This window comes from Eschrichtius robustus, chromosome 13 (genome assembly GCF_028021215.1).
Source record: "Eschrichtius robustus isolate mEscRob2 chromosome 13, mEscRob2.pri, whole genome shotgun sequence".
In the NCBI taxonomy this organism is placed as follows: Eukaryota; Metazoa; Chordata; class Mammalia; order Artiodactyla; family Eschrichtiidae; genus Eschrichtius; species Eschrichtius robustus.
Window position 1 is genome coordinate 45,039,614 of NC_090836.1, and position 25,304 is coordinate 45,064,917.

Here is a 25,304-nt window from a genome sequence, read left to right on the forward strand (position 1 = left end):
TATTTGCTCTGTCCCTTGCCTTTGCCAAATGACAGACTTCTTTTTATTTCTATCTCACATTGTTCCTAATGCCCACCCATCATTTGGAGGGTCAGAGGAAAGACGTTGGAGACCCCAAGCCTTATTTTCCACTTCAGAAAGCTATCTCTTTTTGGATAACTCCACTGAATTGGGGTTGCCCAATAATACTTGACTAATATTAAGGCCAGAACTGACACCTGAAGAACTCAAACAAGGGTAAATAATAACCCTGTAGTAGCTGTCTCTTTCAATATCCTTCTTTTTATTCTGTTTTATTCCCTTCCAGGGCTCTTCTCTATTTTTTTTTTTTTTTTTAAATTTTTATTTATTTATTTATGGCTGTGTTGGGTCTTCGTTTCTGTGCAAGGGCCTTCCCCAGCTGCGGCAAGCGGGAGCCACTCTTCATCGCGGTGCGCGGGCCTCTCACCATCGCGGCCTCTCCTGCTGCGGAGCGCAGGCTCCAGACGCACAGGCTCAGCAACTGTGGCTCACGGGCCCAGCCGCTCCGCGGCATGTGGGATCCTCCCAGACCAGGGCTTGAACCCGTGTCCCCTGCATTGGCAGGCAGATTCTCAACCACTGCGCCACCAGGGAAGCCCCTCTTCTCTATTTTTTAAACAAAAGTTTTAATGTGGAAATTTACAGATATATACAGGAGTAGAGAAAGCAGTTTAATGAACTCCTATTTCCCATAACCTAGCTTCAATAATTATCAACACTTTGCCAATCTTGTTCCATTCCACATCATATTTTTTCCAATTTTTATTATGAAAATTATTATTATTTTTTGGGGGCACACCACGGGGCTTACAGGTTCTTAGTTCCCCTACCAGGGATTGAACCCGGGCCACGGCAGTGAAAGTGCAGACCTAACCACTGGACCGCCAGGGAATTCCCTGAAAATTATTTTTTAAAAGTTTGAAGAACAGTACAATGATCACCCATAAACCTACCACCTACACTCAACAACTGTTAACATTTTACCAAATTTGCTTCATTTATATACCTATGTGAACCATTTGAAAGTCTGTTTCATACATCATGACCCTTCACCCTTAAATATTTCATCATGTACCTCTTAAAACAGCATTTCTCCTGCATAACCACAATTCCATTATCACACCTAAGAAAACTGACAACACCTCCTAATATTTGCTAATATTCAGTTCATGTTTGAATTTCCTCAGTTGTCTCCAAAATGTCTTATATAGCGGTTGTTCTTCTTAAAAAAAAAAAAAAGGATCCAAACAAGATCCACACATTATATTTGATTATCATTCTTTCAAATTTCTCCTCTTTTCCCTCCCCTTCCTTTTCCTCCTCCTCTTTCTTTTCGAAGAGAACAGCCTAGTTGTCTTGTAGAATGTCCTGGATTCTGGATTTGCTGATTATCTCCTTGATGTATTTAACTTTTTCCTTTATCCCTTGTAAATTTCCTGTAAATTGCAAATCGGGTCTGAAGGCTTGATTATATTAAGATTAAACACTTGACAAGAATACTTAATAGATGATGCTATGTACTTATTGCATCTCACCAAGGACTATGTCAAAGTTGTACTATTAGTGATGCAAAGTTTGATCACTTGGGTGAGGTGTTGACTATATGATCTTTCGATTTAAAATTTTCGGGTTTCTTTCTTTTTTTTCAGATAGTCCATGTGATATTTGGCAACAGGATAACATCCTGTTCCCTAATAAACTTTCCCTTAGAGTTTTGGTGATTGATGGCACTTGCTTGAATCAATTATTTCATTTTGGGTTGGAGAATGAATGGTGATTTTCTAACTTTTTATTTCTCTACATTCATTATATGGAACTCTTGAAAAAAGTTTTCCCTTATCGACTAGGAATGAACTACAGTTCTTCCTAAAAGAAAGGGTAAATGCTTAAATCTTTCCTTTTAATTACCAATTTTCAGAGTAAGTTGGTGTAAAAGTGACCTCCAATGTGGCAAATTAGCTTTTTTCTCTTTCTGAGTATCACTATAGACTACGGGGTTTTCCCGGCTCTTGTCAGTCTCTCCTCACACATCCCATATTCCCGTCTCCTTTATCCATGGCGACTGCCAACTCTCTCCGCACTTACGCTTGGGCTTTCCAACCAGCCCGCTAGGGGACACTAGTTTCCTCCCTGCCCCCCCCCCCACGCTGCCGCTCTATCATGAACTTCGGCGTCTGCCACCAGTTGTCTCGCTGGTGCCAGCGCTGTCCACGGAGCCGCTCTAGGCTGTTGGGAGGCCGTCCGTATTGCGTGGGGAAGGTTTGGACGACGCAGTCGCCTCGCCGGCCCCCGGGGCGGTTAGCGCTTCCGGGGTCGGAGGGTGCGCGGGGTTGAAAGCGGGCCGCTCCGCCCCGTCCCCCTCCCAGACCAGCAGAGGCAGCAGCCGGAGCAGCCGCAGCCTGCGCCCTCTCCCGCCCGCCCGCCCTCCGCCCGCCCGCCCGCCCTCCGCCGCCCTCCACCCGCCCCGGGGTCTCTTTCCCCTTTCCTCCTCCTCCTCCTCCACCCCCCCCTTCCTCCTCCGCCCGCCCGCGGGGCCCCCCTCGCCTTCCCGCCCGCCCCTATTGTTCCGCCCCCGGCCTCCCGCCCTTCCCCTTCCCGCCCGCTCCCCTTTTCCCCTCAGTCGCCTCGCGCCTGCAGGTAAGCTTCAAGATTCTCCCTCCGCCCGCGGCTATAGCTCTATTTCTATTCTTGCCATCTTTCTTAGCGGGCTCCGGTCCTCGTCACGAGCCCCGACCTCGCGTAGTCCTGCGTGAGCGCCTACCTCCTCACTCTGGCCGGCCGGCCATTCACGCGAGGCCCTGGCTCCGGCGAGGCCTAGTAGGCCTCGCGCAAGGCCTTCCCCCCTCCCCCCCTCCCCCCCCCCGCTTTTTCCCGGTGGCGGCTGCGCAGGAGTCAAGGAGGGCGCGCGCGCGGTAGGGGGGGGCGGCGGTGGATTTGTTGGTTGAGGCGGGTGGGGGGAGGCGATGGCCGGCTTGCTGGCCGGGCGGGTGAGCGCGGCTCCCCGCGGGGGTCAGGCGCTGGCGCAGCCACACGAGGAGGCGCTACTAGTCCGGCTCCTCCCCCTGGATCGCAGCGCCCCCCCCTGACCGAACCGTTTATTTTTTTCCCCTCTTTTCTAGTGGAGGGATAGGGGGTGCATTTTTTGAGTGGAAAATGCTTGGATGACCAAGGGGAGGGGGGGCTGTGGAGTTGAAGAAAGGGTAGACGGGCTTCCAGTTACCGAGTTATTCAGGACATTCTCTTGGGGTAACGAAATTTGAAATTACAAAATGCCTGCCGCTGCAGACCCAGACCGAGCTATTTATAGGAGAAGGGGTAATGGACTGCAGGATTAACAGCTGGATTCCTGGGATTGGGTACACTGACGTTGACCTAGTCAGGAGAGAAATATGACAGGGATTTCTTGGATGATTTGGAGTTGGAAATGCACCTTTGTGCCTTACCTCAAGAAATGGCTTCAAATAGGTTTTCAATTTTCTTGCTCGTTCGAACTTGCATTTATTGTGGTATTTGTAACGTGCTTCCTATTATGTGAGTGGGGATAAGGAATTAAACTGCCAAATTTTTACCACGTCTTACTGAAAAAAAGAAAGTTTTCCGCACAGACTTAACTCTGTCTCCCCGTTTCCCCCCCACCCCCAGCACTGTTGTTTTTTCTTGAGTGAAAAGTGTTGAATTCTGGGATTTTGCCAGCAATTAATTATATTCTGGAAATGGGGGAATGAAGTGCTTTGGGGATGCCTCAGTCACCTCAGTCACTCACTTGAGGTAGCCATAGGGCAGCTTGCCATATACAGAATGGTCTGGCAGCCACTTAAACACTTTAAATACTTAGGACATGGGCTTTGTGTTAGAGCAAAGTTAAAACGGTGGCTGGTTTTGTTAAGGGGGAAGACTGGCTGTAGGAGAGAGATCATTGATGTTGTTTTGAAGGGATGGATACTAAAAATGTCACTGGAGAAATTTCACAACTTTGGGGAGAACCAGTCTTAGGGCCTAAAGAGGAGTTGTAGGCTAAGGTATATCCAAAAACATTCTTTCTACACGTAATCAATTATTCTAAAGCAGAAATGTTAGGAACATTGCTTTAGAGGATACGTGGGGAAAGGGCCTCAGTAGGAAAGGCTCGTTACTGCTGTTGTTTAAAACAACTACACAATAAATTTTTAGCAGTACCAGTTTTAATTTCGATTGTTTCCTTTGGAAGAAAATTTAAGATTTAATAGATTTGAATGAAGACTTGAGTGGTAACAGAGGTTGACACAGAAGCAAGGAAAATTTTCACATCTTGAGTGACTATCAAGTTAGGTTGGGAAAAGAGGACTCAGGCTGCACTTAATGTATTGAGTCATTTCCCAAAGGGGAATATGGAACCCAGCCTGCAATAGAAGGCATTTCAGATGCCTTTTTCAATGAGGTTTTTGATTTAAATCTTTTAAAAATTATTTGGTGACATCTATTGACATTCAAAATTTTAATGTGAGATGCTTCTCAATTTCTTTAGTTAGCAATTGCTGCCAGTAAGAACGTTTACATGTGTTCTCTCTAGCTTTCAACCCAAGCTGTTTCCTAACAGGGAAGCAAAAGGTCGTTGCCCTCAGTGTAGTTGATTAGTTTGAGGTTTGCCCTCATGATTTCCAGGTGTTTCTGTATTCTCTTGAAGCTTATTCTGTTGAAGGACAACTGGTGCACGTTCAGCAGTTCCCTTAGAACCATTGCCAATTGAAGGAATCTTTCACATCCTGAGAGTCAGCGGAAACTGTACCGTTAATGAGAGCAGACTGGAAAGTTGCCTTCATACTTTGTAACAGAACCTGCGCTGTTAATGCAGTTGTGCTGGATGTATATAAGCCTGCCAACTGACAGACTGTCATTTAAGGAAAAGAGTTCATTAGAAAACATTGATAATGGTTAAAGTAACATTGGGAAATATTTCCGTTGTTTTCCTACTCTGATTTTGGTCATGTTTTCATTTCAGTTTTTGGCTTTCACCCCCACCAGTGACCAAAGACTTGACCACTCAGCGTCCAGCTCCTTAGAACACTGCTCGACATGGACACCGGTGTGATTGAAGGTGGATTAAATGTCACTCTCACCATCCGGCTACTTATGCATGGAAAGGTATGCACCAGCTTGGGAAATTGGGTCATAGTAACTGCTAGGGGGAGGGGCCAGGAATAGAGGGCATGGATCTCGGAGCTCATCAGATTAGCACTGTGGGGTGTCTGGCTTTAGTACTCTTCTCTAGCAGAGTAGATGAGAGTGTAGTGGGAAACTGGACAGACTTTACTAAGAAGCGCCACTGAGCAGGGAAGGCTTAACCATAGGCTAGAGCCAAAGACTGTCTCATACCTGGATGATAAGATTTTTCTCATGGATGTTGCTATAGCTTGTGATAGGTAGATTTCCCCTGCCCAAACAATTTTGGGGTAACTTTAAGGTGGGGTGATATATTTGGTATTTTAAAAAAGGGTTTCTATTAAACAAAGCTAGCATTTAATTACTCCATTATTTTTTCACAGTTCTTTGATAGCTTTGCTTATATTTAGAGCAAAGAAAATAATAAGCCTGTCCATTCCCTTTCCCAATAAATCTTAGTTTTTCCATTGCTTTGGACTGTTCAAAATTACTTTTTGTGATAATGAACGCTTCAAATTTCCTCATATTTGACACTAGTTTTCTCCATTGCAGGAAGTTGGCAGTATCATCGGAAAGGTAAGACATCACTTCAACTCTAATTACTATTTAGTCAGTCTGCGTTTAAATAGCAGTTGGAACTCACTCTTAACTTTTCCTCTTACAGAAAGGAGAATCAGTTAAGAAGATGCGTGAGGAGGTGAGTTATTGCGGATGGGGGGTTAAGGGACTGTTAACTTGGGAAGTAAAAAACCTTGAAAACAAAAGCCAAAAAAATTTAATGAGAGATTAGAAGGGGGAATTTTTTTTTTGGCTGTGCGGCATGTGGGATCTTAGTTCCCCGACCGGAGATCGAACTTGTGCCCACCGCAGTGAAAGCGTAGAGTCTTAACCACTGGACCACTAGGGAAGTCCCAGAAGGGAGGAGATCTTTTTCTCTCTCTCTCTTTTTTATTTTAGATTTATTTATTTTATTTTTGGCTGCATTGGGTCTTCGCTGCGATGAGCGGGGGCCACTCTTCGTTGCGGTGCACAGGCCTCTCATTGCGGTGGCTTCTCTTGTTGCAGAGCACAGGCTCCAGGCACGTGGGCCCCAGCAGCTGTGGCACGCGGGCTCAGCAGTTCTGGCTCACGGGCTCCAGAGCCGCAGGCCCAGTAGTTGTGGTGCACGGGCTCAGCTGCTCCACGGCATGTGGGATCCCCCTGGACCAGGGCTCGAACCTGTGTCCCGTGCATTGGCAGGCGGATTCTTAACCACTCCGCCACCAGGGAAGCCCGAGGGGGAGATCTTAATAGGAGAAGCTGGTGTTTTTCTGGCGCAGTTATTTGTAATGACAAATAGTATGCTGGGAAATGTAATTTTAGGAAGTCTCAGTTCATTCAAGACTTAAAGCAGCTTCTGTAGTTTATGTTTGAGGACAAATATGGAGCAGTATTTGAAGTGATGTCGATATTGCCTTGTGTCAGGATGATGTATACAGGCAGCTTCTTGCCCATCTTATTTAGGAGGGATTATATATTTGTGTGTATGTGTGTGTGTAAGCTCAGATCTTTTTGTCTCTTTAACCTTTTGGCTCTGTTTCCTATCCAGAGTGGTGCACGTATCAACATCTCAGAAGGGAATTGTCCTGAGAGGATTATCACTTTGGCTGGACCCACTAATGCCATCTTCAAAGCCTTTGCTATGATCATTGATAAACTGGAAGAGGTTTGTTGTTCCCTGCCCCTCATTCTTTATTTTTAAGTGCTTCTAGGTAGTTTAGTGATTTCTAAGGGCTTTTAAAATGCAAGGACAGACTAGATCATGAAACTCTGTAAATGGGTTCTTTGCTCTCATTCATCATCCCCCAAATTGGACCATTTGCAATTAAAAAAAGATGTCACTTTAATCGGTAGAAAAATACAGTTGACCCTTGAACAACATGAGTTTGAAGTGTGCAGGTCTACTTGTACTTGATTTTTTTTCCAATAAATACGTACTACAGTACTACACAATATGTGTTGTAGAACTACACAATCAGAGGTTGGTTGAATCTGTGGATGCAGAACTGTGGATAAGTTAAGTTATACATGGACTTCTGACTGGGGTGGGGTGTCGGCACCCCTAACCCCCAACTGTAGTTTGAGTGCTCACTTTGGCAGCACATAAACTACAATTGGAATGATACAGAGAAGATTGGCGTGGCCTCTGTGTAAGGATGATACGCAAATTTGTGAAGCATCCCATATTTTCCAGTTATAAAATAAGTAATGGGAGGTTAACTTTGTATGGTGGCAAATGGTTACTACACTTATTGTGGTGATCATCTTGTAATGTATTTAAATGTCAAATCACTACGTTGTACACCTGAAACTAAATAGTGTATATTGACTATACTTGAATAAAAAAAAACCCAGAAAAACCCCCAAATAGTGTGACTATTATCAGGGACTCTGTAAAAAATGTATGAAAAACCAGCATCTTTTATTTCTTAGCCAGCAGTTTTGAAGGTATGCCACCACTGTGTTGGTAATTATGTCCCCTAATTCATAGTTGAGTGGACTAAACTAACATGCTTTTGTTAGGAGCCCTTCTGAACACTAATATACTCCATAAATACAGGTATCTCCCAACCCTGGATGCAGTTATATATTTTTTAAAAAATCAATCTGGTAACTGTGTCAGAGCTATACTTGGAGGGAGGGAATGCATTTTACAGGTTATCAGAAGCAAAATATCAATACCAGAGATTTTTTGACTGAAGGAAGTTTTTTTGTTTGTTTGTTTTTTTAATTAACTGGTTTCAACCTTATAATGCTGAACAACCATTGCCCTAGGTCCAGTCTTCAGCTTCCTCCCACTTCTGCAGTAATACTGCTAATCATGCAATTGACATTGCAGGCAGAGGAGAGCTTCGGGGCTGCTGCCTGATGCCTTAATGGTGCCTGAGATCTTATCCTTGCCAAGATCAGAAATGTTATCCTTTGACCTGCAAGACCCTGCTAATCCAGAGCTTGTAGCTTTAAAAAAAACTCAGAAAATCTAGGGACTTCCCTGGTGGTCCAGTGGCTAAGACTCTGAGCTCCCAGCACCGGGGGCCCGGGTTCGATCCCTGATCAGGGAACTAGATCCCACATGCTGCACCAAAGAGCCTGCGTGCCACAACTAAGACCTGGTGCAGCCAAATAAATATTTTTTTTTTAAATTCAGAAAATCTGTTCATACTTTTAACAAATAAGAAGCATGTTCTTGACTTTAGGGGCTTATGTTTGAGGAATTCCCAGGTCTAGCTACTACATAGAGATTAGGTTAAAACCATTTAATCCTCAGAAGGCTAAACTTAACTAGTTTAAAGCCATGACTTTCAAATGCAGCATATTGTAACGGGAAAGACTATGGGCTTTGGAACCAATACAGTCCTTTAGTTTAAAATCTACAGCTTTTTAGATGTGATTGGGGTAGGTACTCAGCCTCAATTTCATTATCTGTACAATGGTAATATTACCAAGAAATTAAGACAAGGATAAATGGAAGTACAGTATTTAATCTTTATGTAGTTTTCTAAGAGAACAGAATTGGTTACTTGAATTTGGATTGCATTGTTGTATCTCTTAATTTTTAATTTTGTCTTCAATATTGTTTTATTTTACTGAAAAAACTCTTTAATTTTCAAAGTAAGTTTTCTCTCTACCAAGATCACTGCCCCCGGTGTGAAGGAAAATATATTTAGGGCTAAATCTGAGGACGTTTGTAGACCTTTTTATCTTTTCAGAAATAGGGTTTTGGGGGGAGGCAATATTTGAACCTTTGTTGATGCAGATTGTGACATAATATGTCCCTTGTAAGGTTCTCTCATGGCAGTTATGGGTTCCCAGGAATCTGTTTGAAACTTTTACATTCTTCTGACGTTTTGACTAATTTCTTGTTGTAGGACATCAGCAGCTCTATGACCAATAGCACAGCTGCCAGTAGACCCCCAGTCACCCTGAGGCTGGTGGTCCCTGCTAGTCAGTGTGGCTCTCTCATTGGGAAAGGTGGTTGCAAGATCAAGGAAATACGTGAGGTTGGTAACTTGTGCTCATTTTCTTTTTGAAATGTAAATTATTCTAAATGTGCTTCTTCTATTAGCCTTTACTATGTCTAGGAAAAGTTTGTGTTTATTGAGATGAAGATTTTTATTAAAGTAATAATCCTAGAAGACTATAATTTGATTGAGATATATATATATATTTTTTATATTTCATATACTTTAACAACAATAAGTCAGAAAAGTTAACCAGAATTTCCACCTATTGCATATGACCCATTGGCAACTTTTTTCCATGAGACTACGTTATCTTTTTTTATGTTTAAAGAGCTTACAATTTGATCGATAATAATATCAAATATTTTTCTTGGCCAAATCCCTAAATAGCAAGGGGAAAATGAAGGTGTATTGGGGTGTAGTTGAAATTCTCCCTTTTAAATTATGGAAGTTACATAAAATTATGGAAGCTTTTACTTATATCTGGGAGTTATTGAATTGGATGTTGGAATGAAATTTGAATGGCTCCTAAAGGAAAACAAATTGTAGTTTTGGGAGCCTTTTGTACATGCCATGTGAGCAGGGATTTTGATTTTGTTCATTGATGTATTCCAAGTACCTGGGGTGGTACCTGGCACATATAGGATGGGCTTTGATATAAACATTTGTTCAATAAGAGAATGAAAGGTGGGTGATATTTGTGGGTATTTTGTTTGATGGCCTACAGAGCTGTCATTAGCTGAGAGGAAACTGTCTAGAGGGACCTTTTTCTTGAGAACAGGTTAAATTTAGGCTGTTATTCAGCCTTATTTTCAGCTTTCAGAGGCTAATTTATAACTGATTAAACAGTCTTATCTGGAATAAGGGAAGAGTGGGAAGGGAGGATAAAAAGGGTAAGATAGGAGATGGGTTAAGTGTCTACTGAGCTTTAGACTCTTAAGATTTCTGCTGGGAGATACTGAAGAGTATGAGCTGTTTTCTCTGATTTTAAAATTTTTTTACCCCCAAAGAGTACAGGGGCTCAGGTCCAGGTGGCAGGGGATATGCTCCCCAACTCAACTGAGCGGGCCATCACTATTGCTGGCATTCCGCAGTCCATCATTGAGTGTGTGAAACAGATCTGCGTGGTCATGTTGGAGGTAAGCCCTCAGGCTCATGCTGAGAATGGGGGGAGGGTGATTTAGGGAGACAGACTGATCTATATTTAGTAAGACTAGAATTAGGTGAGGCTGTTAGAAGCCTCCAGTGGGGGTGGGGAAGAGGTTCCCTGAGTTCATATTTTCCTTCCCCCAGCTTTGACTTTTCTTACAGTCCAAGCAAAAATAGAAACTAAGCAGTGGTGATCATTTGGTTTACAGCAATTTTAGCGGAGTTGGTAGGGGAAGATTCACTACTAGGAATGAGTGGACAAAAGATGTATTCCTGAGAAGCTAAGTTAGATTGCCTTTCAGATTACGATATTTTCGCTACATGCAACTTTGATATATTCTTTAAATTAATTTCTGTGTTATGAGGCAGGATTATATTCAGAATGGTATATATATTAAAAAAAAAAATGTATCCATAATGGTGTTTCTGAATGACTTACGAGGTTCTAGTAGATGCTATTTAATTAACAAGAATAGCAAAATTAAGGGGAATTAAACCTTTTTAGAATTGTCATAGGGAGTTGGTCCCATATTGGTGAGAAAGGAAAGTAGAATTTTCAAGTAGAGTTTAGGAAAATATTGATTGAGCCTTTGAACTATTTATGGACAGTTCTGTATTATCCTAGATGCAACATTTGGGAGCTTTATTTCCTTTTTTGGCTTTATTTCCTATTCAGGCCAAAATGTAGGATCTTAATTACCAACTCAAACGTACATATGTATACATACAGGTTTTTTATGTTAATTAGACTTATTTGAACACATGGAAATAATGCCTAAATTATTACAGGGGAATCTGCCTTGATGAGAATTAGTGTGAGCTGTGTAGTCCACGGACCATCTTACTGCTTTAAAGGCAAATAACTGCAGATGATTTGAGATTAGATCTAGCCAGAGACAACGTTGGTAGGTGAGGGAATGGAAATAATACAGTTTTTAATTTAACTGATCTGTGTGAGCTTAAGCCACACAGCTGAAGCAGCTTTGAAACCTTATCTCTTTTTGTTTTTTTCCCCTCTGACTCTCTCCCAGTCCCCCCCGAAGGGCGTGACCATCCCGTACCGGCCCAAGCCGTCCAGTTCTCCAGTCATCTTTGCAGGTGGTCAGGTAAGAAATTTTTTATTGGTGGGCTAAGGTGAACAAGGATTATGTTTGAAATGTCAACTTTGCCAGCAGCACACCAGGCCACTCTGCATGCTTGCTGAAACCTGTACTCTGGCCATAATTTGACCTGCTTTCAGTTTTATTTATTTTTTATACTGGAGAAAGCTATGAATGCTATCTTATTTAATTTTTAGCAGGCAATGGGAGTTTTGTAGGCACTCGGAAGAGGTAATTTACTTAGTAATTTAAGGTGGGTTGGGTTAGAAGAAAGGGTTAAATTGCTTTGGTGTCACTACTTCTTTCCCTACCCCACCCCATCCCATGTTTTTTCATGTGTGGGGTGTTCTTTAGAGGTCTGAATAAAGGTAGCAAAGAGTTGGACCTCTGAAAGAGATTCTTGGATGGTGGTCTCAAATTGGGGGTCCTGAAATTGAGTGTCCTACAAACTTCCCCTTCTCCCCACCTCACCTCCCCTACTCCTACCCCTTCACTCCCAAACTCCAGTGTGTTGTCCCCGGGCTCTTAACCTCATAAACACTGGTTTGAACCCACATGGCATAACAAATCAGCTGGGGTAAGGGTTCAGTGTCTAAGAATAGAAGGGGGAGAGCATGTTGGGCTGTGTGGGGCTGTGACCTTTGGTGTTAGAGTAAGAACACCAAAGCACCCCTTTGGCCTCTCCTCCTTCACCCACCTAAACTCTGGATCCTTGGCACGTGGTTTATTCTGAATTTAGATTTTTATGACAAAGGGCACTGATTAGCACCATGGTTTTATGCTTTTTGGTTAGTATTTGAGGAGTAGGTAGGTTAGTTTTTCAAGTATTGAGGTTCAGGCTGAAATAGTGACTTTCATTTTGGTAGCTGCCTAAACAAGTATAGTGCTCAAAGTGCCTTTTCCTACATGGGGCTGACCTGTTACAAGCACAGATATTCAACTAGTTCCATCTTATATTTGAACTGGAGAAGCACTTAAAGTCCATCTCATTCATATTCTATTGAGTTGTCATAAAACAGCAAGTTTTGGGGGACTTAGTTTGTCTTGTAGTTCTGGAAGCTTTCACAAGAAATTAATCATATCACAGTTTAGTACCTTGCTTTTAACACTAGCCTTGTACAAACTGGTTTGGTCAAAGGGCTCTCCATGAGTCTGGATAGTTAGGCAGGATAAACAGGCCCAGAGTCAGTGTAGCAGGGAGGTTTAGTTCTAGGAGTTTTCCCTTCTACCCTGGAACTACAAGTTCCTACTCTGCTGGATTCTTCCACTCCCACTTGGGATTATCTATAGAGTCCATGCTGCACAGCAGCAGTCCTCTCCATTTACAAGTCTTCCTTCATTTCCCTTTCCTTCCCTCCCCTTCCCACCCCCCCCTTCTTACCTCTTTGCTTTCCTTCCCTCCCTCCCCTTTATTCAGTTGACCACCCTCTAAAAACTTGCAGCTTCTTCTTCCATGAGTGGCCCTGTCTTGGATTATTCCCATGGGCCTTTTTAAATGGACCAGTTCATGCAGTGTCCACAGATGGACCTGTGTCTTTTGTTCCTGTGTGACAAAGTGGGCTCTGTAGGGGTTCAATTTAATCGCACACTGACCAGGAGCTGGCATCAGCTCTGTTGCCCCATGCCTTCATTCTGACTGAAAATAGCCCAATTGTGCAGTGTGAAATCTGCCACCATAGGTAACTTTTTTTTTTAATTCACTGATTGCAGCTCGTTTCAAATTGTGTTGTGAGCTCCTTTCTAAAGGAAAAGAAAAAATTAAACAACTTTTTTTGTGTGAATTTCATGCTGGTGACAAGGTGCCGGATTGACAGCCCTGGAGACTGAAATCCTCTATTTATCCACAGGACAGGTACAGCACAGGCAGCGACAGTGCGAGCTTTCCCCACACCACCCCGTCCATGTGCCTCAACCCTGACCTGGAGGGACCACCTCTAGAGGTGAGAGGGGATGTTCAGTCTCCAAGGCTCACTCAATCCTTCCGCCTCAGCCGAGACTGCCAACACGCGGGGGGCCAGTGGCGCTGGTGATTTTTGTGCTGTGGACACCACCTGTCCACGGGGACCTGGACTGACCCCCCCCACCTCATTTCACACAGGCTGCGTAGCCCACCAGATGGTAACACCAACTCTCTTTTTTTTTTCCTTTTTTTTTCTTTTTTTGTTCAACCCCTTTTCCCTGTCTCCTACTCCTCCTACCCCATTTTCACCTTCCCACCCCCACCTGGGTGCACTTTTGGGGGTACTGGCCACTGTGATGTGAGAAGCCTCACATCCTGTGAACCAGCTGCTCCTTCCTTCCCCTCCCTTCCTGATTCTCCTCGTCCCCCACCCCATTGCCCTGAAGACCCAGCTCCCTTTTTGGGAGGTTATGGTGTGGGGGGAGGAGGGTGTAGTGGGAGCTGCAAGTGCCTTTTATGGAGGGGAGGTGGGAGAAGGCAGGACTTAGAACACAGTGATTTTTTTGTGTGTGTGTGTTCCTATGGTCAGCTCCCTAGTGCTAGGGACCCAACTAGCTTCCAGTGCGCTTAAGGTCTTTAGGCAGATGTAGAGAAAAATAAGATAGGAAAAGAAGTGTTTCAAAACATGCCATGTAGGTTTGTGCAGATACAAATCATTCATGTCACCATGATTGGTAGAAGGGTTGGGGTGGCTGAAGAAAGACCGTTTTCCTTCTAGGCTATCTTGTACACAGGGAGAAGGAAGGGGTCTCGGGCAGTCGAGGCATTGTTTAATCCCACTTCCCTCGTTTTCATTAAGAAACAGATGTGTTATTTTGTCTTTGATTGCAGGGAACATGGCTCCCTTTATAGGCATCCTGGAATAAGCCATCATATTAGGGTTTAAAGAAGGCCAACAGGTCTGACTGTATTTGTGAGATACCATCTACTGCCTCAACCCCTGGCCTCCCTATTCTCTAGTTCAACTCTGGCTTCCTGGCTAGTTGAAATCTGTCTTTTTCCCCCCACTGGGTGGCTGTCCGTGATTGGTTTTTAATAGGAATTGTTTTCCTCCTTTTGTAGGCCTATACCATTCAAGGACAGTATGCCATTCCACAGCCAGATGTAAGTTTTGTTTTCACTTCTTGTTTTGAAAAGTTCCTTCTCCCGTCCAAAATTGTCTCTCTTCTCCACGTAGGCAGAAGTGAGTTGGGTCTTAAACATTTGCAGTACTGTTTTCCTCACAAGGTGAACTCCATATTTTGGCCCTTAAATAATCTTTAATCAGGACATAGTAGCACCTTGTTTTTGACATTTAATCCCTGGAAATTATAATCTGGCAGATTATTGGATTCTACTTTCTCCCATGTTCCAGATTACTCTAAAAGAGAAATGTTCCACGGTATACTGTCATTTGTTATCCCAGGGCACAGTTTAAATTGACGGTGGGCTGTGCATCTCTGCATGGAGTCCTTTCCATGGCGGGGGATGGGGGGTGGGAGGTTGGCTTTGCCCTTGTGTACTCCTCATTCTGAGGTGACAATTTAAAAAGCATCTGGAGGGATGGGAAAAAGGGGCTTATTTACACAGGGAGGGATAGGAAGCTGAATATTTGGGAATTCAACTCAATAAAACCTTCTTTGTCACTAAAAACTCCAACTTAAAAAGTGCTGGTATTTAGACTTTAAGGGCATTTCTTTCTGCACTTATCCTCTATCCTTACTAACTCTTTCAGGTGCTGAGCTTTAGATTTGGGAAGTTGAGATTGGCTCTTGGTTAGTGATAGTCCCCAGGAGGGGAAGTAGACTTGAAGAAGGATGGTTTTACAACAGCCAGGACAGTTCATATAGACGAAGAAAAATAGCTGTAGAAATCATGGGGTGGGGGTGTGCTAAACCCAGTTTGGTTACACCTTAATCTCTCTCCTCCTTGCAGTTTCCCTGCCCCCTCATCTCCTTCCCTCCTCCCAATACTGACAGAACCCTGCATGGTGTGTTTTCCCTAGCACCACTGCACAGTTTGTTTTCCTAGCCTGTCTGTGCTTGTCCCTGGGGCAACTGTTGCAATGGCTGCAAGCACCTTCATTAAATAGCCCACAGGGGGATGGTTGTCAGGCGGGTGCTGCTGCTTGTCTTTTCACACACCCCAAATGCGCTCATTCTCTTTGTACTGATACCCTTTCTATTTCTAACCCTTACCTTCTTGTGCCCATCCCCAGGATGGTGATACCAGCCCCATTTCTTACTCTCTGTCATAGTTGAGTAGTAGCCAACTTTGGGGATCAGGAGCTCTGCATTTTCAAATTTGAATGTGCTTGAGCCCTGACTGTTTTGCTCTTCTAATAATGCCAACCTCTTCTGTTTCCTTCCTGCAGTTGACCAAGCTGCACCAGTTGGCAATGCAACAGTCTCATTTTCCCATGACGCATGGCAACACCGGATTCAGTGGTATGGATACCTCAGTGTTTATTTCTGTAAGGTGTAGTACAAGACAGAGGCCCAGCCCCAAGGTCTCAGTTTGACATCTGTTTAAAACAAACTTCATTACCCAGCATCCTGCTGGTTTAAACTTGCCTGTTTTCTATGGCTAAACCGAAGGAGGTAATGTGTTTGTTAACTTGGTTTTCATTTGGGGTGAGTTATTCTAAAAGAGAAAAAAGGCCCTGGAAGGTTTGGGGTGAGGTCTGGGGATGCTTGTCAGGCAAAGGGTAGGCTGATATTTCTTCTAACCCATCCTCACTGCTGCCCCTTTGATCTGATTGGCACCCCCTTTCTCTCCACCAGCTATTCATAGACCTGGGTAGAAACAATCCATTTGTGCCAAATTGTGTAGTGGTTTTGGTTTTGGTTTTGGTTTTGGTTTGTTTTTTTGGGCTTTTTTTTTTTATATATAAGGAATAACTTGTCCGATAGGGTTAGGATGAGACCACCAAACTCATTTTCACTTGTATCTTAACAGGCATTGAATCCAGCTCTCCAGAGGTGAAAGGCTATTGGGGTAATGATTAAAAAAAAAATCTGTAGTATTCTACTGTTATATTAATAAACTGGTGGGAGTCTTGTTTCACTACCCATGACATACCAGCAGAACATGCAAATGGCAGAAAGGAGCTGAGAGAGCAAAGCGGGGGTGGGCCTGGTACCCCTGAGGGTCCCTTGATGGATCTGGCCTACCCCCTTCTAAAAATGCTGAGTTTCAGCAGCCACAGCTGAGAGCAAGACTAGACTTGTGAGTTAGCCAGCTGGTCTGGTCTAGTCCAGGTGTCAGATGGGTATGGGTGTTTGCTGATAGGAGTTTTTTTTCTTTTTCTTTGGAAAACAAAACCCAGAACAAATTATTGAGCAAAAGACGGAATAAATCTGGAGAAACGAACTTCCCACACCTTACTGCCATCTCATTCTCACTGACCTTCAAGTGTAGGTTAGGGGTAAGGGTGTGTTAGGAGGGTGTTAATCTGATATAGGTATATTTAAAGCAACTCTGCATGTGTGCCAAAAGTCCATGGTACCCAATAACAGGCATGATATTGGCGCTGGTGATAGCATCAGGTGAGATAAAATTGGAACACAACAGCAGGAAATCCAACCAGAAAAGGGGAGAAGTGCAGAAGTACTTGTTTAGATTTTGGTCCTGAGAATTGAGGATACCACATTCCCTTGCCCCTTGCTTCCATCCCCTTACACCCTAATAGGCTGGGCTTTGCAGGAAATGGCATGAAATCAGCCTCTTCTGTGTGTACAGAGGAACCTTTCCAGCATATTTCTACACCCCTCTCCCCCTCTTTCCTCCTTGGAGGCTTCCAAGTTAGTGATGAATCCCAACAGCCAATGCTGGGTTTCCAGTTCATTTTCCTTCTGTTAGGTTAATGTACAAATCAGTGGGAGTTTGTATGCTGTGCATTGAACCTCTTTGCTCTCTTCTGTCTTTCAGCAGGTTTGGATGCATCTGCTCAGACTACTTCTCATGAACTCACCATTCCAAACGATGTAAGTATATGGTTGGGTTGCATGGGGTGAAAATAAGAGAATTGGTTTTAAAGAATAGAGGTCTTTTCAATGGCATCATGCCACTCTTAAGAAAATGGGGTTGTAGACACCAAATTAAATTATTAAAACTATATAAAATCTCAAGTAAAAACTGATGGAGGAAATTGATGAGCCAGAAAGAACCTTTTTGTCTCAAATAGAAATTCCCATTTGCCTTTGTTTCTTGTAGAACCTGAAGCCTTATCCCTAACGCAGTGGTCCTTGGATGTTCTGTCTGTACTATCCAACATGGTAGTCACTACCACGTGTAGCTGTTTGAATTGAGAATAATAAAATAATAAATTCAGTTTCTCAGTCTTACTGGCCACACTTCATGTGTTTAGTTATCACGTTATTAGTGTCTGCGGTATGGGACAGTGCAAATGTTGACCAATTTTTTACTTTTTCCCAAGGCAAAAGCATTAGAAATTAGCCAGAATTCTTGTCACTATAGTAAAGTAGGAATCATGGCAGGATGAGTTAAGGGATCTTTTTTGTCAAAAACAGAATATACTTTTATCTTTATTCCTATCTCTGGTAAACTAGGTTTATCATCATGTTTGCTCTGCTTTATTATTTTGTCTTTGGAGTTAGTACTCTGAGGAAATGAGCTAATGCTCCTAGGAGTCATTCAGCTTAGAGTTGGCTCTGACCTGTAGTGATCAGACAGAAGAATAGGGCAAGAGTTGAGATATAATCTATAACTCAGTTTTTAAAATCAGGAGTATATGAGTAGAATGTGTAGGATGCAGATAGTAGTTTCCATTGTCATGTTTGTGGACCCAAGCTGTAGAAGCCTGAGGAGTGGGATGGAATTCTTGGACCTAACCATGCAACTCTTAATTTGGTATGCCTTGTTGTTTTTCTCCCTTAAGTTGATTGGCTGCATAATCGGGCGTCAAGGCGCCAAAATCAATGAGATCCGTCAGATGTCTGGGGCGCAGATCAAAATTGCGAACCCAGTGGAAGGATCTACTGATAGGCAGGTTACCATCACTGGATCTGCTGCCAGCATTAGCCTGGCTCAATATCTAATCAATGTCAGGTAAGGGTTCCCTATCTTTTGTGTTATTCATGTCAGCACAAGTAATGTGTGTGTTGGGGGAAGTTACACTGTAATGTAAAGTGTGGGATTCTTTGGGGGATGGAAATGGGAAGGGTAGAGATGGCAAAAGAAAAAGTTTAAAGTCTAGCTCTATTTTTCATCCATCCTTAGTGTAGCAGAAAAAGAAACCAATTTGTAATAAGTTTGCATGGGGTTGGGGGACGGGGAATAGATTGTTTGCATTTGACTTTTTGATGGTTTTGGGAGTGGAAGGTATGGAGCATGTCTTCACCAGTAGGATTGCTCTGGCTGGAGCACTGACTTAAAACCAAATGTGGGTCTTGCTGTAGATGTCATATAGACTAATACTTCACTGATTGGGTTTAGGCTCCAAAGCACCCTTAACTGAAATAAGGATAATGAAGTTACGTGACAGCAAGACAGTTTCTTGGAGGCAGTCATTACCGTTTATTCTGAAAACATCCATTTTTCTCAAGTTGCCAGTGTGTTCCATTGTTCAGAGCTTGTGGAAAAGGAGAAGGTACAGGTATTGGATGTTTCAGAAATGCTTAGTATTTTCTTTTTCCCCCACAGTCTCATCTCATCTCTTAATGACTTTCTGAGATTTTACTTTTTTTTATCCAGACGTAGCTAATGTTAATACAATTGTAGCAGGACTATTCACAGTCCAGTGGGCATCCTACAAGGCATTTATATTACTTGCTTTCTCAGCACATGTGCTTAAGTCATGTTCTTAATTGCTTACTAACATCTTAAACCAGTGTTAGCTCATTCCCCAAGGGACTTAGCTATCCCTTTTATGTAGACTTTTACCTAGTTATTATTTACCTCTGTCACAATTCTTTGGTCTCTGTTGTGCATAAAAATTTTATGGGTTCCTGAATCTAGTGCAAGGGAAAGGAATTCGTAAGTGTGGGATCTATTTTTTGCCATGCTTCTGCAGATCATGTATTTATTCTGTGGTCTTTTATCCCCTGGTTAAGAATTTATCAGTTCCCCAGTAGTGGTTCTGACTTTTGCCTATGTCTTTTCATGCCTTGAGGTATTTTCTAGTCTTTATGTAGAAAAGACTTTTCTGTGTCTAGATCTGCTTTCTTCTTCAGCTACCAAGATGTCAAATTCTTACTGTTCAGACTGAAATGGTAGTTATTAGTTTTGCATGGAGGCCATTTGCAAAGGTTTGTTTCCTTGTTTCTGATGGGGGTGGTGGGTTGTTAAGAGGCAAGAATCATGTTCTTGGAAGCTGGAAACCAAGCGATTTTTCTTCTGCTTGGGTAGACCTGCCCTGAATGTTGTCAGATAGCGCTTCCACATAACCTGCTTGCCTGACCCCTGTACTAGGTCAGTGGCTAAGTTGTAAGGAAGCAGAACTTGGTCCATCTTTGTTTCCTGATTTTAGTCACTCTTTTCAGGATCATCCTTTTTAATGAAACTGTCCAAGCTATGGATTTGGGTCAAAACTTCTTAAAGCTTCATTTAACACCAAGCAAGGACTATGCGTGCACGGAGCTAACTCTTCATTTTCTCATATTGGCCCAGTTTGAACGCAGAAAGCAAACTGGTTTTATTATGAATACTAGGCAAGAAAGAGTTCTCTGTTTTCAGGAATGGACCCTGAGCATTTCTACTGATTTTGGCACCTTTTTTATGGATTGCAACTGTCCTTGGGTTTAGGTAAACAAAATGGAGTCTTGAGAGGAGCCTCCCTGCCTTTAAAGAGTTAATCTTGAGCCGTAGGATGTCCAACAGACTTCAGCAAATGCCTGCAGTTCTGCCATAGATACATGCAGGCATTTGGGAGCTACAGGTCATCACTGTGATTTAGAGCTTATTTTAGGAGTAGCAGTGGTAGTTTTACTTTATTAAACTGAACTTTTCAGCAGTGCTTGAAGTTTCTCTCTTCCAGTTTTCTAAGGTCTATATGAGAAGTACAGTCAGTTAAAAACAAAAACAAAGAACCTTTTTTCTCTCCCACCCCATCACCAGAAATGAGGCTTTATCTATGCTTCTGTTCTCAGCATTTTTCATTGAAAATGCTACAATCTTTGAAGTTTGAAATGAGTGACCTACTTTAGGCTCTTGTCCCTTTCCATCCTGATATATTTGGTAAGTTTGCTGTGGCGGTAGAAGCAAATTTTAATATCAGTTACAGAAAAAAACAATTAAAAATTCTGTGCATTAGTATCCCAAAGCTGCTCAAGTGATTGGTGGGTGAAACATTTGTTCTTGTTTGGAGGTGGATGGGTACTCTTTCATTTTCTGCTTGAAATCGTTCTTTTCTGCCTTCTGGGTTGGATCAGTGTGTCAGGTAATAAGGAAGTGTGTGATTTTTCTCAGTCTGTCAGCTTTTTCTTCACCATAGCAGTTTTAAATAGCATTGTGGAATGGAATTTGGCAAACTATACATTTTTAGAGGGTGGGACACAGAATAAAAGACAGCTTGTCACAAGTTGATATTAAGTCTTCCTAATTGGCAACCAGAGGCACTTACTGATAACTGAAGCGGATTTTGTCCTGTACTTTTCCCTTTTGTGGTCTTCCCTTCCACCCACCCTTTTTTTTTGTTCCTTTTTTTCCTCTGTTACAGTTTAGAAAACGCTAAACCCTCCTCCCAGGCAGCCTCCGTCACGATCCCTGATCACCTCAGCATCAACCTCTCTCAACCCTCCACCCCTTCTTCTTCTTCTTCCTCCTCCACCACCACCCCCTCGCTCGCCACAGCGGGGACCTCCGACGCACCCTCCAGCCTCCCCAACCCTCTTCCGACCGCCCCTTGTGTCTCCAGTCTGCTTGGCATGAAACCCATCCCTCTCCTGGCTCTAAATGTTGTGTCTGCTGCTAAGGGTGCCGGGGCTTCAGCTACCACCACCACCACCTCTGCCGTGCCATGTGTAACTAACAAACTGAAAAGCGAGAAACAGAGATTCTCTCCCTACTGATTGCATATATCTTGGGGCACCCCCTCAAGTATTTGTTTTTGTTTTTGTTTTTGTTTTCCCTTTGTTAACATTGGTGAGAACCAAACTATTGTGAGCTTGTGACCGTTTCCTTTTTACTGTTTTGGGGGATAACAGGGTGGGGGCAGGGGCAATGGTAAACTGTTTAGGTTTAGGCCGTTTCTGCTTGAGTGCCTGTTTCAGAGTCTGACTTGTTGAATTCTTTATCTAGAGCCACAGTTCTTGCTCTTCTTTCTCATTCTGTTACTTTTTTGTAGCTTTATTCTGCCTTGCAATATAACAATGTTTTAGGCTCTGTGTTAATGAATAAAAGCTTCTCCATTAACCTTTTTTTTTTTTTTTTTTTTTTTTTTTATTTCATGGTTATCAACCAGCCTTCTTGGCCAGATTTGTGTTTCTAGCTGTAATAAAGTTGCCACAGTAAGAACCTTAGTTGACTGTGCTGTGAAGGAAAGAAGTTATTTCTTTACCCAGAATGGGGAGGCAAGTTGGGAAAAGTCTAATAAAGTTTGCCGGCTTCTGTCTGCATTCCTCTGAACTAGTATTACCCCTCTCCCTGTGACATTGGATAAATTTTGAACAACGAATGGGTGACATTGCCTCAAATTTGGCAGGATTCTGTCCAGTTATCCTAAGTCAACCCTGATTACTCAACCAGGTCCTTTTACCCTTTTATTCTATTCCCCGCCTACCTTTGTCTCCCCACCAACCCTGTCATAATTAGAGGATTAAGACCTAGATTTGGAAGGGACCTTTAAGATCAACTGTAACTCATTGATTCACTTTATCAGATTAAAGAAATAGAGGCTCTGGGAGAATTTAAATTTGCAGACCACATGAGTGAGTAGTCAGGACTAGCAATTTGTGCTTTACATTTACTCAGTCTTCTAAGATTGTGCTTGATCTCCCTGAAGCCTCATTCTTTTTCGTATCCCAAGATCTCTCTCTGTAAAAGAGTAGGAATGCCGCAGGTAAAATGGTGGAAGGGCTCTGATAGTTTCCATTCAGCTTGAATGCGTATTGCCAGGGTAATGAAAGTATGATGCTCTTCCCAGGACTTAGAAAACCAGTGTGGAGATTTTTTTCCTGGTGACCTTTTCCCATATCCCCTTTGGCTTACATTGTTTAAAAAACAAACAACAAAAAAAAACCTAATTATATTGCAATATATTAACTTTTGGTATCGTGGTCCCTCAGTCTCATATTGGGGCTGTGAATAAGTGTTACATGTCCCAAGTCTGCATGAAGGACTAGGGGGGCAAATTTCATTGTCCAGATAGGGTTTTTCTTGTTGGTTGCTAGATGCTCCTTTATCGTGTGGTCCAGCTTTCCTTAGTAAGCTCTTTTTATATCTTGCTGATACCATCTCCCCCAGAAACCTGGTTTTTATTTTATCTAGTTCTTGATTTTAGAAGGCCTCTTTACCTAATGAGTACTCCCTAAAGGATTGCTTGGAAGGAAGTCAGATGTTTTAAGGGCTGACCAAAATCACCGCATCCAAAGGTACTTCTTGGTGCTTGATTTTTTAGTAGCTTACAGCTCCCCCATGTGGTCCTTCTATTCTGGAGTCCTTAACACAGTATTTCTGGTTGGGTTTTCCCTTCTCCTTGCCCCCTCTCCCTGCCACCCCCAATTCCTGCCCAGGCTGTGTATAAATTCTGGACTATTCTTTTTGAGTTCTTTTTGGTGCCAGAGTGCCACCACCTTCTTACATTAACTTAGTGTTTTTTAGGTCCTAGATCTAAACTGTTTGCAGCAGCTCCTTTCCTCAACCTTCAGTTCCCACTAAACTCTTTGATTCAGGGTCTGTTGTTTACGTTGCTCTAAATCATCCCATTTTGAGGTTGGCAAGAACCTACCCCCTTTAAGAACTATATTCCTTTATGCTGAGGTTACAATAGCATTTCTGACTTGAAACTAAATGCAGTTTGTAGTTGAAGGACCTATTTCCTGCCCTTCCCCCACCCCCTTGCCCCTGCCTTCCTGGCCAGTTTTTGGATTTGCGTTATTCTGGAAGAGATGCAAATGCTCTCTTGACGTGAATGCCAGTAAATTTAAAATCTTTATGAAATAAAGTTATAAACTCAGGGGCTTCCCTGGTGGTCCAGTGGTTAAGACTCCACGCTTCCACTGCAGGGGTGTGGGTTCGATCCCTGGTTGGGGAAGTTCTGCATGCCAGGAGGTGCGGCCAAAAAAAAAAAGTTATAAACTGAGACTGGGTCTTACACATTTAGTTCTGTTCAAAATGGGAGCTAAGTCCTGCTGGCTACCTAATATCAGTGAAGCAGGCTGATCGCCGAACATCTAAAGACCTTTCCTTCAAAGCCCAAAATTGGATTCCAGGACCTCAAATAGTCTATTTGAAACAGGCATTGTAGCCAGGTATATTTGGATGGAGAATTTGGCTTAACAGGACCACAAATTGGGGAGCTTCTAGAGTGAGCTAGGGAGGTGCTGAAAACAAATTGTTTTGACTTCCACTTAAAGTCTTGAAAACTAGGTCTAAAAACTATAGGTTGGGTATAATTCTTGACCCATACTTAACACTTGCTGCTCCCTCTTTAACATGCCTTAGTGTTTAAAACTCAAGCATCTCTTAATAGTAATAGTCTTCACATTGATGGAGAAACCTGGGACTGTTCTATCAGTAGCTTGGGAGAAGCTAAAATAAGCTGGGCAGTAAAGAAACAGTTTGTGTATATTGTGACCCTCTAAGGCTTTAGTGTGTGTGTGTGTGTGTGTGTCTGTGTGTGTGGTATTTTCAGAGAGTGCTTAACATCTCCCCCAAAGATTCTATAGAGCGTAGTTTGAGGGATACCCACAATTAATAACCAAGGTCCTCAATTTCCCTTGGTTGTGAGGTAATTTGCCTCAGGAAGCTTGGATTGCAGGGGTTATAGGACCATAGTACTGATTAAACCAGAAAGTCTTTAAAATGTCTCCCTTGATACTGAAGCAGATTATGTACTCCTTCACATCTCATCAACCAGGCTAAAAGTTTTGGAGGTGAGCTACTGCTGGGCACTCAGAAAACTAACTTCGAGTTTTTTTTGTGTGTGTGTTACAGGCTTTCCTCGGAGACGGGTGGCATGGGGAGCAGCTAGAACAATGCAGATTCATCCATAATCCCTTTCTGCTGTTCACCACCACCCATGATCCATCTGTGTAGTTTCTGAACAGTCAGCGATTCCAGGTTTTAAATAGTTTGTAAATTTTCAGTTTCTACACACTTTATCATCCACTCGTGATTTTTTAATTAAAGCGTTTTAATTCCTTTCTTTGTTCAGCTGTTAATGCTGAGATCCATATTTAGTTTTATAAGCTTCTCCCTGTTTTTTTTTTTTGTGTTTTGTTTTTTTGGGTTTTTTTTTGGCTCATGAAATTTTTTTGTTTGTCATGGAAATGTAAGAGTGGAATATTAATACATTTCAGTTTAGTTCTGTAATGTCAGGAATTTTTCAAAAAAATTAAAAGATGGACTGGAGCTTTTTCTTTGTGAATAGAAACTGGATGCCACAGTGATTTCATGTGGGTTTTGTTCCTGGTGTCTTGCTGTTATTTTTGCACCTTTTATCCGTCAAAGGACAAGGACCCTGCTTGGGTTTTGAATGTAAGCCTTTATTCCAGTGAAGATGTTTTCTTCTGTTTTACCACTCCCATCTTTTTCTGTAGCCCTTGAGCCTGCATTGCAGAGTGACCTTAATAGCTATAGCAAGCTGGCTGGCTGTGCCCTTGGTCCAAAAGATGGGGGGTTATATTTTCCTAAGACTTGTCTGCAAAGTGTAAGCAAGCACTTCCACTGGGTGGGTGGGGAAGGATGCACATGCATACACATGGAAGCAGCTGAATGTGTGTCTCACTGGGATTCAGGTTGCTGGGAATGCCTATACTCTTGTCCAGACTTAAA

General features: G+C 42.7%; 1 protein-coding gene and 1 non-coding gene across 23 annotated transcripts; both read left to right on the forward strand.

Moving 5' to 3' along the window:
* Positions 1 to 2,374: 2,374 nt before the first annotated feature.
* Positions 2,375 to 24,673, forward strand: PCBP2 (poly(rC) binding protein 2). 22 transcript variants are annotated; one of them, XM_068561680.1, is made up of 15 exons: positions 2,379 to 2,658; positions 5,000 to 5,142; positions 5,713 to 5,736; positions 5,825 to 5,857; positions 6,749 to 6,865; positions 9,069 to 9,200; positions 10,172 to 10,299; positions 11,329 to 11,416; positions 13,258 to 13,350; positions 14,433 to 14,474; positions 15,724 to 15,796; positions 16,308 to 16,346; positions 17,280 to 17,335; positions 18,250 to 18,419; positions 24,465 to 24,673. In XM_068561680.1, exons 2-15 carry the CDS (start codon positions 5,074 to 5,076, stop codon positions 24,499 to 24,501), a joined length of 1,101 nt encoding a protein of 366 aa, XP_068417781.1. In that variant the 5' UTR covers positions 2,379 to 2,658; positions 5,000 to 5,073; the 3' UTR covers positions 24,502 to 24,673. The 22 variants fall into 22 exon arrangements, with proteins under 22 accessions (XP_068417800.1, XP_068417801.1, XP_068417803.1 ...); XM_068561682.1 differs by having other exon boundaries at positions 17,283 to 17,335; XM_068561681.1 differs by having other exon boundaries at positions 5,023 to 5,142.
* LOC137776050 (U6 spliceosomal RNA) lies at positions 7,284 to 7,390 on the forward strand. The gene has a single exon (XR_011076170.1). It is a non-coding gene; the product is annotated as a U6 spliceosomal RNA (small nuclear RNA).
* Positions 24,674 to 25,304: the final 631 nt, after the last annotated feature.